General features: G+C 33.4%; 3 protein-coding genes across 3 annotated transcripts; all 3 read left to right on the top strand.

The window, feature by feature from the left end:
* Positions 1–7: 7 nt before the first annotated feature.
* Positions 8–1,450, top strand: LOC145620060 (uncharacterized). The gene has a single exon (XM_081674714.1). The coding sequence runs from the start codon at positions 35–37 to the stop codon at positions 1,448–1,450; it is 1,416 nt and encodes a 471-aa protein (XP_081530840.1). The 5' UTR covers positions 8–34.
* A 589-nt stretch (positions 1,451–2,039) lies between these two features.
* LOC145619333 (putative acetyltransferase At3g50280) lies at positions 2,040–3,449 on the top strand. Its single transcript, XM_081674009.1, has one exon. It carries the CDS (start codon positions 2,040–2,042, stop codon positions 3,447–3,449), a length of 1,410 nt encoding a protein of 469 aa, XP_081530135.1.
* A 1,952-nt stretch (positions 3,450–5,401) lies between these two features.
* On the top strand, positions 5,402–6,947 carry LOC145619334 (uncharacterized). Its single transcript, XM_081674010.1, has one exon. The coding sequence runs from the start codon at positions 5,461–5,463 to the stop codon at positions 6,853–6,855; it is 1,395 nt and encodes a 464-aa protein (XP_081530136.1). The 5' UTR covers positions 5,402–5,460; the 3' UTR covers positions 6,856–6,947.
* Positions 6,948–11,505: the final 4,558 nt, after the last annotated feature.

Raw genomic sequence — 11,505 nt, 5'->3', positions numbered from 1 at the left:
ATGAGCATAGTTTATATAATTAGCTTAGCTTTACATGGCAAAAATCAAACTCATTTCAGAATGCTTGGTTAAGCCAAAATATGAGGTTGAAGCTGCTAAACAACCTTATCACTTGTCACCTAAAGATTTAACCTTATTATCACTTGATCCTATACAAAAAGGTCTTCTCTTTACCCTTAATAACCCACCTTCTGGTGATCATGTTTATGGTCGAATCGAAGTCATATCTCATCTATTAGAGAGGCTTAAACACTCACTATCTATTGCCCTTGTTCATTTTTACCCGTTAACGGGACGTTTTGTTACATGTAAATACCCCGACGAGCACGCTTGTTCGGTCTACATCGATTGCAACAAAGGCCCCGGAGCAAGGCTCATTCATGCTACCGTGCTAGATGTTAGTGTTTCTGATATTGTATCTTCGATTGATGTTCCAACTATTGTTTCATCTTTCTTTGAGCTTGATGAAAAGATGGTTAATTATGATGGTCATACAAGGGCTTTATTGTCAATTCAAGTAACGGAACTTGTTGATGGGGTGTTTATGGGGTTTAGTATGAGTCACAGTGTTGTCGATGGTACCTCTTTTCTTCATTTTGTAAGTATGTTGTCTGAAATTTTTAGGTCTAATAATGAGCATATTAGGGATACCACAAAAATCTCACGAACACCTATCTTTAGCTATAATCCATACATAAAAAGTAGTTTTGATAACCAAAATGGTACGATTTTTAAGTTACCCCATCTAGAGTATGAGGAATTCATAACCCATGGATATGATCCCGGCCCGCTAAGGCAACGGATATTTCACTTCCCTTATAAATCCTTGGCATCTCTAAAAGCCAAGGCTAATCAAGAAAGCAAAGCGAACAATATCATATCCTCGTTCCAAGCTTTAACTGCTCTTGTTTGGAGGTCCATCACCCGAGCTCGAAACCTAACAACAGATCAATTAACCTCTTGTATCATTATACTTAACACTAGGACTCGATTAAACCCACATTTATCAGATGATTACTTTGGAAATTTTGTTACCAAAGCCAAATGTGAATGTACAGTAGATGAGTTGTTGGGCCATAGTTTGGGTTGGGCTGCAAAGAAGTTAAAAGAAGCCATTTTGGCCCAAGATGAGAAACGAATACTTGATTTATGGAATCCTGCTAAAGCCCTCGAAGTAAATCGTCGCAACCCAACTAAAAATGGGCCAGAAAGTATCATAGTAGGTGGGTCAGGAAGGTTTGACATGTATGGGCCTGAATTTGGGCTGGGCCGTGCTTTGGGTATTCGCATGGGCTGTGCAAATAAGAAAGATGGAAAGGTGACTGTAAATCCAGGGTATGAAGGAGGAGGTAGTATGGATTGGGAAATTTCTTTAAGGCCTCATTCTATGGCTACCCTTGAGTCTGATATTGAGTTTATGAGTTTGTATCACTTTGATAAATTGGTGTAGTGATGTACTAATGTTACTTTTATGTTTTTTTGTCGTATCCTTTCTTTTAAGGTAAGGAGAACGACTCTTATCTTTTCTAAGAATGTAGTAACATTAAGCTGTGGTCATGTGTCTATATTCGTCGGGCTAATAAAGTTGGGAGTTATATGAATATACTTGTAGAGTATGTCCAAATGCAATCACAAAAATTAACAACTAAAGTGAGGATTTCAAAAAAATAAGTGTACAACAAAGTATTTTAAAAAATAGGCTGGATACACCCTACCCTTAGTTTAATGACTAGATCTAATACAATGTTGACAAAAAAAAAAATTCAGATTACTGTATTTGTTGCCCTTAGTTGGCCGGTATTATTTTATTTAACTTCAAAAAAATAAAGATTCTGAACACAATAGATGAAAGTGTAACAACTACATTAAATAAAAAATGTAGTTTAATAAAAAATGTCACAATTTAATTGAGACGGATGAATCATGAATTAATACATCTATATATAATACCTCCATTTTATACTATAGCACAAACCCCCTAACGATGCCAAAGTAGTAATCCAAAAAAGCCACCAAAAATAAGTTGAAGCTCAACTACCATGGCAGAAATCAAAATCATCTCAGAAAGCTTTGTTAAACCAAAATATGAAGTTGAAGCTTCAAAACATCCTTACCATTTATCACCTATTGATATTGTTTTGTTATCCACTGATTCCATACAAAATGGTCTCCTTTTTACCCTTAATAACACACCTTGTACTACTGATCGAACCAAAGTTGTCTCTTGCTTGCTAGAAAAGCTCAAACACTCACTCTCTATCGCCCTCGTTCATTTCTATCCATTAGCTGGCCGTTTTGCTACGCAAACATTCCCCGATGAGCACGCTTGTTCAATATATGTTGACTGTAACAAAGGCCCCGGAGCAAGGCTCATCCATGCAACCACCCATTTGAAAGAGGTTACGGTTTTTGATATTATATCCTCAAATGATGTCAATGCAATTGTACATTCTTTCTTTGACCTCGGTGAGAAAATGGTCAATCATGATGGGCATACGAGGGCTTTGTTATCGATCCAGGTTACTGAGCTCCTAGATGGGGTGTTTTTAGGGTTTACTATGAATCATTGTGTAGTCGATGGTACCTCATTTATCCATTTTGTTAGCATGTTGTCAGAAATTTTTAGATCTGACGAGTATTGTGGTATCACTACCACAAAAATCTCACGAGTCCCCTTATTGAGCAATAATATGCCGTGGATACATAATTACAATAATAAAAATAATGCTCTTAAACTACCCTACCTAGAGACAAAAGAGTTCATAGAACATGGGTTTGAACCCGGGCCATTAAGGGAGCGAATTTTCCACTTCTCACCAGCATCATTGGCAGCTCTTAAGGCAAAAGCTAACCAAGAATGTGAGACCCACAACGTCATATCCACATTTCAAGCCTTAAGTGCTCTTGTATGGAGATCCATCACCCGAGCTCGAAATGTGCCATTGGATCAATCAACTAGTTGTTCCATTTTAATCAATGCAAGGAATAGGTTCGACCCACCTATCTCAGAAGACAGCTTTGGAAACATTATATCAGTAACCCAATGTGTTTGTTGCGTAAATGAGTTATTGGGCCAAGGTTTGGGTTGGGCTGCTATGAATTTGCACAATACTATTATGGCCCATGATGGAAAAGCAATATTGGGCCTGTATAAAGTATTCTCTGATAATCCAGTAGTACTTCGGCATGAAGCGAATTCAGACTGTCATGGGCCGAACAGAGTAATTTTAGGAGGGTCAACAAGGTTTGATATGTTTGGGCCTAAATTTGGATTGGGCCGGGCTGTGGCGGTTCGAATGGGCTATGCAAACAAAGAAGATGGAAAAGTGACCGCAAACCCGGGATGTGAAGGTGGTGGGAGTGTTGATTTGGAAATTTGTCTAAGACCCCATATTATGGCTGCTCTTGAAACTGATAAGGAATTCATGAGTTGTGTGTCATTAGATTGAGGAAGTAATTTTTGTGGTCAAAATTCTTTATCATAAAATTTTAAAAAGTGTTTTACAATTATAATAAATTCATTGAAGTTAATCTTCTTACTACCCAATATGTATACTATATCTATTTTAAATTATTTGCAACAATTTAACATAAAATGTAAAATGTAAATGACTAATCGTTGTAAATAATTTAAAACAAAGGTACTATATTAAGTGAAACTGTGATGCACATAAAAGGTAAACGCAAATTCCAGGTATGAAGGGAAAGGGAGTGTTGGTTTGGAAATTTCTGTAAAACCCCAATTTATGGCTGACCTTGAATAGTTGAATCTAGTTTGGACTTTGTGAGTTTTGTGCCATTTCTTTGATGTGATACTTTTTTAATAAAAAAATAATATTTTGTGAAGTCTAGATAATTGTTGTAATTAAGATAAGGATAGAGGAAATTCTTCTACAGTCAAGTAAATGGTTCACCTTTTGTCTTTTTGTTTTGATTAATCAATCATCTTTGAAATTTCTATTTTTGAAATTTCTATTTCTGAAGACGTGCAAAATTGTGCTACTCCTTCAGTTTCTTTACATTGTTGTGCTATACTGTAAAAAAGCTAATACTCGTAGACTCGTACTAGGTTTTGTTTTGGGGCAAAAATATAGTAAAATTGTCTTTTAATATTTCACCCAGACCCTACCACTAAAAAAGTTTTTTACTTCTTAATATATTGGATATTTGTAGGTGATAATAAAAGAAGGGGCAGATTTATCCTAAATAAAAGCAAGTGTAAGGGTCTGTTGTGATTGACTGAAATCAACTGAACTGAACTCATTAATTAGTGATTTTTAACTACGGATTAGTGTTCTTTGATTATATATTACTATACCTATGTGTATATTATTATTATTATTATTATTATTATTATTATTATTATTATTATTATTATTAATACTCCGTCTTTTTTTTATTTTTTTTTTATTTTTAATTTGCTTCACTTTAACTAGCGTTAATGATTTATAGTTAAGAAAAATTGAAAAAGTAAAGTCTTCTGTGATATTGTTATATTTGTCGCGATTAATACTATTTTAACATCAAATGTTTATACTAATTTATATGTTTAAAAATATTAGCGATTGAAATAATGTATCGACAAGCATGATAAGAGAAGTGTTGCAAGTAAAAAAAAAAAAAAAAAAAAAAAACCTGAGGGAGTCATTCAAGATATTGTATGTTCAGCTTGTTCACACACTTCACTTCAGTTACATACAAATATATGTGATCTTATTACTCTTATTTTATTTAAGTCAAATAAATTGCCTAAAACTATGTGGCGGTCAAAGTGTATCACTTAAAAAAAACATGGAGCAGAGTAGATTCACTTCAATTACATTTACTTCCTCCAGTTCTTATAAGTTGCATCACGTAACTAAAACAGAAGTTTTAAATTAGTTGCACCACTTTTTGTTTAAGTGAATAAAAACTCTACCTATCTCTCTCCTATCACATGGGTCCATTTTTTTTCTATTTCTCTCATCTATAAAAATTGCCTAAGAATTCGCAATCTATAAAGTGATATAAAAGGAAATAATAATAATAATAATAATAATAATAATAATAATAATAATAATAATAATAATAATAATAATAATAATAATAATAATAATAATAATAATAGAGGGGAAGCATAAGATATTGTTACATTTATTTATTTTTAAATAATTTTTACTTTGGCGGAAATTGACCTCCTTTAACGAAATCCGCATGTGCTTCCTCAAAAAAAATAAAAAATAAAAATACACGATGTTAACAAATAATGTTATGCATTATTGATTTATTGTAATTACCATTTGTTATACAACGAATCAACGATGGTGGGGTATAAGCTATAAGTGAAAGTAGTGCGACTTAAATGAAAAATGTTTTAATGTAACAATCAACTGTATATATAACGGTGCGAAAGTAGTAATCAATAAGCCTATCAAACCCACCTAATAAGTACAACACTTGAACAATTTGCTCTCAGCTTCTATGGCTGGAATAATACTCATCTCAGAAAGCTTTATCAAACCAAAATATGAAGTTAAAGCTTCAAAACATCCTTACCATTTATCACCTATTGAGATTGCCATGTTATCCATTGATCCCATACAAAAAGGTCTCCTTTTTACCCTTAATAATAGCACAACATCTAAAGATCGAACCAAAGTAGTCTCTTGCTTGTTAGAGAAGCTCAAACATTCACTCTCTATTGCCCTCGTTCATTTCTATCCATTAGCGGGTCGTCTTGCTACGCGAAAGTTCCCTGACGAGCACGCTTGTTCGATATATGTTGATTGCAACAAAGGCCCCGGAGCAAGGCTCATCCATGCAACCACCCACTTGAAAGAGGTTAAGGTTTATGATGTTATATCTTCAACTGATGTTAATAATATTGTTCATTCTTTCTTTGAACTCGGCGAAAAAATAGTTAATCATGATGGTCATACAAGGGCTTTGTTATCAATTCAAGTCACAGAACTCCTGGATGGTGTGTTTATAGGGTTTACTATGAACCATAGTGTAGTCGATGGTACATCTTTTATCCATTTTGTTAGTATGTTATCAGAAATTTTTAGATCCGATGATCTAGCCACAAAAATATCTCGTGTCCCCATATTTACTAATAAGCCTTGGATAAATAATTATGTTAATCCGAATGATGCACTCAAGCTACCCTATTTAGAGCCAAAGGAGTTCATAGATTATGGATATGAGACTGATCCATTAAGGGAGCGAATATTTCACTTCTCATCGGCATCACTGATTGCACTCAAGACGAAAGCTAACCAAGAATGTGAGACCCACAACAACATATCGACATTTCAAGCCTTAAGTGCTCTAGTATGGAGATCCATCACCCGAGCACGAAATTTGTCATCAAACCAATCGATAAGTTGCTCCATATTAGTCAATGGAAGAAATCGATTGGACCCACCTTTATCAGATGAAAACTTTGGAAATATTATATCGGTAGCCCAATTTGTTTGTAGCGTGGAAGAATTATTGGGCCATAATTTGGGTTGGGCTTCACTGAATTTGCACAAAACTATTGTGGCCCATGATGGAAAAGCAATATTGGACCTTCATAAAGTATTTTCTGATAATCCAGTAGTATTTGGGCGCCAAGCGACGTCAGACTTTCATGGGCCGAACAGAGTAATTATAGGTGGGTCAACTAGGTTTGATATGTTTGGGCCTGAATTTGGGTTGGGCCGGGCTGTTGCTGCTCGCATGGGTTATGTAAATAAAGAAGATGGTAAGGTGACTGCAAACCCAGGATGTGAAGGAGGAGGGAGTGCTGATTTGGAAATTTGCCTAAGACCTCATATTATGGATGCTCTTGAAACTGATTCGGAATTCATAAGTTATGTGTCATTTGATTGAGAAAGTAATTTTGTGGTCATAATCTTTTATTATAGTGCTTTTTAACTTTTTTTGTTTCAATAAAAATGCAGTTTGAAGTATTATAGTGCCAATTTTGCCTTACAAATATTACATGTATAAACTTATAAGCTACAAAATCATGTTGATGCAGCATGGGCATCCCTCATACCCAGCGCTTAATATTCCACTTGAAAGTGGGGGGTGGATGAGATTCGAACCCGTGACCTTTGTGTCACGCTGGCTCTTGATACCATGTTAAAGGACCAACTCCAACTCAACCAAAAGCTTAAGCTGATGGTTGAGGCCAAGGAATATGTTTTATACTCTATCAGTAAAGTATTATATGAATTAGAAATTAGGATGGGATGAATTTAAGTTGTTAGCCCTTTAATACGAAGTATAAGTTATTGATTTAAAAACACTATTTAGATGTTAATGTTTGTCAAAATCATATACGTTGTTTAAAAATCTAAAATACAGTATCATTATTTTACGAAAATGCAATCAATAATTTAAGGAACAGAAGAGGAACCGTGAGTTTTCATTTACCAAACCGAAACATAATTACGGTACGTTTCAAGAACATGCGAGCCCTATTTGTGGCCATTGGCCAACTGGCTATGCAGCTATTCAAATAAATAAAAGTTAGTCGACTATGATTTTGAAATCAAGTTGAGCCGTGGAAAGTTAATAATGTGGACACTTTAGTTGATAATGACACAAAGGCTTTGATTGGGTATTCTCTTTGTCCCTATCTCCCTGAATAATGGGTTTATTTATTTTTTTACAGTTAAATTTTACGAGTAAGAACTTTTACTCCTTCCGTCTCTATTGGTTTATCCTATATTTTATTTTGAGATATCCCTTAAAGATTGCCTCTTATCCTAATATAGTAACATACCCTTATCACTAAACTCACTTGCATACACTCATAAAAGTGAAAAAGACAAATGCATCATCATTCACTTGCAATTTTTTGGTTTAATACTTATTAATAAAGCACATTTTGCCTAAAGGGCAAATAGATAGGGATAGAGGGTGTTTTAAGTATTCTCATTACAGAGAGGGAGTATTATGTATTCTCATTAATATCATTGTGTTATTGTTGAATTTATCTCAATATATACTTTTATAATATCAAAATTTTATAATCTTTGTCAATTACAATGATATCAAATTTTACTTCCTCCGTTTTCTTTTAGATGCCACACACTATTTCACGGTATTTAACAAATGCGGGGTTCACATGATATAATACACTTTAAAATGGGATGAGTGGCTGTTAGGAGTGTAATTTAGTGGGCCATGTGTTTTAAATGAGGGAAATAATATAGTTTTTCCCTAAAATAACTTTTCTTTTATAGTGTGTTACAAGCATTATGACATTTTCTTTTTAGGGAAGTGTTGCAAGTAAAAGAAAACGGAGGAAACATGATTTTTGTCAATTATATGACATTTTCTTTTTAGGCAACTGTTGCAAGTAAAAGAAAACGGAAGAATCATGATTTTTGTCGATATATAAACAATTTAAAGACCCTGCAAACTAGAAATGATATTTATTTATCATCATTGCAATGAATTAAATGATTGAGTCTTCGCCCCTTAATGGAAGACAGTAGTGTGTACTATAAAAAAAGTACTGTAATAAAGTAAATTAATAAAATCATTTTGTCTTTGATACACCCAAAATGTAATCCCTTTGTAAGGTGAAGAAAGGATGCTCATTTAAAGTTGAAATCTCACAAATATCAATCTGACCTAACTGCCCATGTGGAATATCCGGGGACCGGGGCCATGAAAGCAGCGAATCTTATTGTGTTCAAACCCACAAAAATGTAAAGGGCTAGTCAGACCAAAGCGGCATGCATTTCAGACTTTTTCGGACCGTGTTTGGGTTTCAAAACATACGTTTATAGACTTGCCCAAACCCGTCGTGTTGGGTCGAGTCAGGCTAACTGGCCAAGTCAATGTTGATTACTTCTAGAATCTTCCATTTCTTACCTACGTCATTGGCAATTCTCAAAGTTGAGGCTAACCAAGAATGTGAAATACACAATGTCGTCTCCTCATTTCATGGCTTAAGTGCTCTTATGTGGAGATCCATCATCCAAGTTCAAAACCTACACGAATCAACTTAGCGCTTGTTCCATATAAATGCAAGGAATAAGTTTGAACCACATTTTTCCGATGAGTACTTAGGAAACTTCATAGGCGGAACCCATTGGGTTTTGCAATGTAAATGAGTTATTGGGCTATGATTTGGGCTGGTTTGCAATGAATTTGCTTAAGCGTTATGACCCAAGATGGAAAAGCAATTTAAATCTATATGAGATTATTATTAAATTAATCAAGCCTAATATTAAACTATAATTGATATATGAGATTATTTTTATTATTTTTTTTAAAATAAATCAATTCATTAATAAAAAGTCATACGATAATTAAAATCTAAATTAACCTAAATAAAGGTTTCATATTTGATGCTTTTACTTAAATGGTAGCTGAATTTAAAACAAGTGTTGGAGAAAAGTATGATAGAGTTGAACTTAGGATCCTTGAACAAAATTACATTTCTCCCAAATTCTGTCTATAATTCTCACCCTTTTTTTTTTTTATTTTTTTTTATCATTCTCTAAATTTTTTAAAATAACTTTTACTCAACAAAAAAAAATCCTATAATAGCATTATTTTTTTTCTCTCGCTTCTCATAAAAATATCAAGTCATTCACATCATGCTCCTTTTGTATTAAACCTTAATAATCAACAATATTCAGTACATTCATTTCTGCCTTAATTGGTTAACTAAAAAATATGAGTGATTATAAAACGTATAGCATTAAACAAACCGAAGTGTGATTGTGTACATAATTTGCTGTAATTCTAAATCAAACCACGTGTTCATGTTATCAATACCATTAATTTTCGTTTTATTTAATTAGGTTGATGACATGAGCGCAAACGCAACTCAAACCGCAAACGAACCTAGTCTGATGTGCTGCCTACCTTCCAAAATTGTTGAGATTTTATAATTGGTCCAAATTTGTTGAGTATTTTGGCCGTTGGAAAGTGATTTCATAATTTAATCCAGTGCTTTTCACAAGCTTGGTTTTTTTGTTTTGATGTTAGGGGAGAATAAGAGGCTCCTCTAGAAGAAGCTCTATATACAACGTAATCCGTATTATATAGCCGTGCTTATCTACAACTCTCACCGTCTTTGGCTTCCTTTGATATACGAGTAGTATGTGGCGTTTGTTTTATTTACACCATTTTTAAGATGAACTAGTTATTGGATTCCAGATGTCCGAATAATGTTTCGACTCATCACAGAATTATAAGTTTGATCAAATTAATTAAGATAGGGTAATGTTGAATAATATAAACAAGTGAATATAGTTTAATAATCTATATACTTTATCCGTTATTTTATTATTACATCACTTGTCTTTTTAGGAAGTTTCACAAATATTGCACCATTTTCTCTTTAGGAAAAAAATTATTTGTGTTCATACTACAAATACCTAACATACCCTTGCTTTTTTACACTTACTTTTTAGATTACCAATATGTCACATGGGCAATTTTGTATTTTTACTTTTCTCTCTCTTACTTTTTTCCACTACCAAAATTTTTGTACCCAATTTCTATGGTGCACTATTAAAAAAACGGAGGAAATATATTTTTCTTTTTAAGGTAAGGAGAAAGACCCTGACCGAACCTCAACCCTCACGGTGTTAATGGTCCGGTATTTGTGGGTTAGACAATTTAAGAATGAGGGGCCGAGGAAGGGTAAGGGATTTCCACTCTCAAAGTGTATCTAGTGAGGATTGAACCCCCAACCTTGCATTAATATATATTTCCTCCGTTTTTTTTAGTTGACACCGTTTGACTTTTACACTAACTTAACACGCTTTGACTCACTTTTGTGGTTTATAGATACGATAAAACATATTCATGTGAGGTCTTGTTTGAATCGTTTAAATGTATATTTTATTAATATCCACTTTTTATAATTTCACAATGTTGCTAATTCGAGATATCAATCGTTAAAGACATGCGTTGATAAATGTGATAATAGAAAGGTGCGTGTCAACTAAAAAAAATAGAAAAAGTATATTTAAGTTGTATATAAGATATATCAAATTTAAATAGGAAGGTTATACACATGAAAAGTTTTTCATGTTAATTATACTTCGTATGAAGTACATTGTTATAGAGAATTAAAGTTACGTCAATAGAGAATTTTTCAAAGATTAAAATTACTACAATGCAATAGAGTGAGAAAAGAGTGATAAAACATAGGGTGACGACAAATGACGCATATGTGGGCCATATATATGGCACCAAATCATATTGAAAGAATATTGACATGCACATGTCGTTAACATGTTATCTCCACAAGTGTTAATAATTTTACTATGTATGGAATATATTTGATTATGTATATTAGTATATGTTCTTTACAAATTACTACAATGCAATAAAGTGAGAAAAGAGTGATACAACTAATTACGTGAATCTTTTTATTCTATATACGTTCTTTACAAATTGACAACTAAGTACTAACACTATATACACTCCCACGAATAAAAAAGTAGGCAACCTTGTCTCAATTCAACCCTTGTGTACTCTAAATTTCTATATAATAATATA

This window comes from Chenopodium album, chromosome 27 (genome assembly GCF_948465745.1).
Source record: "Chenopodium album chromosome 27, dcCheAlbu1.1, whole genome shotgun sequence".
In the NCBI taxonomy this organism is placed as follows: domain Eukaryota; kingdom Viridiplantae; phylum Streptophyta; class Magnoliopsida; order Caryophyllales; family Amaranthaceae; genus Chenopodium; species Chenopodium album.
Note: the sequence above shows the minus strand (reverse complement) of the source record. Positions and strands in the feature narration are given on the sequence as shown.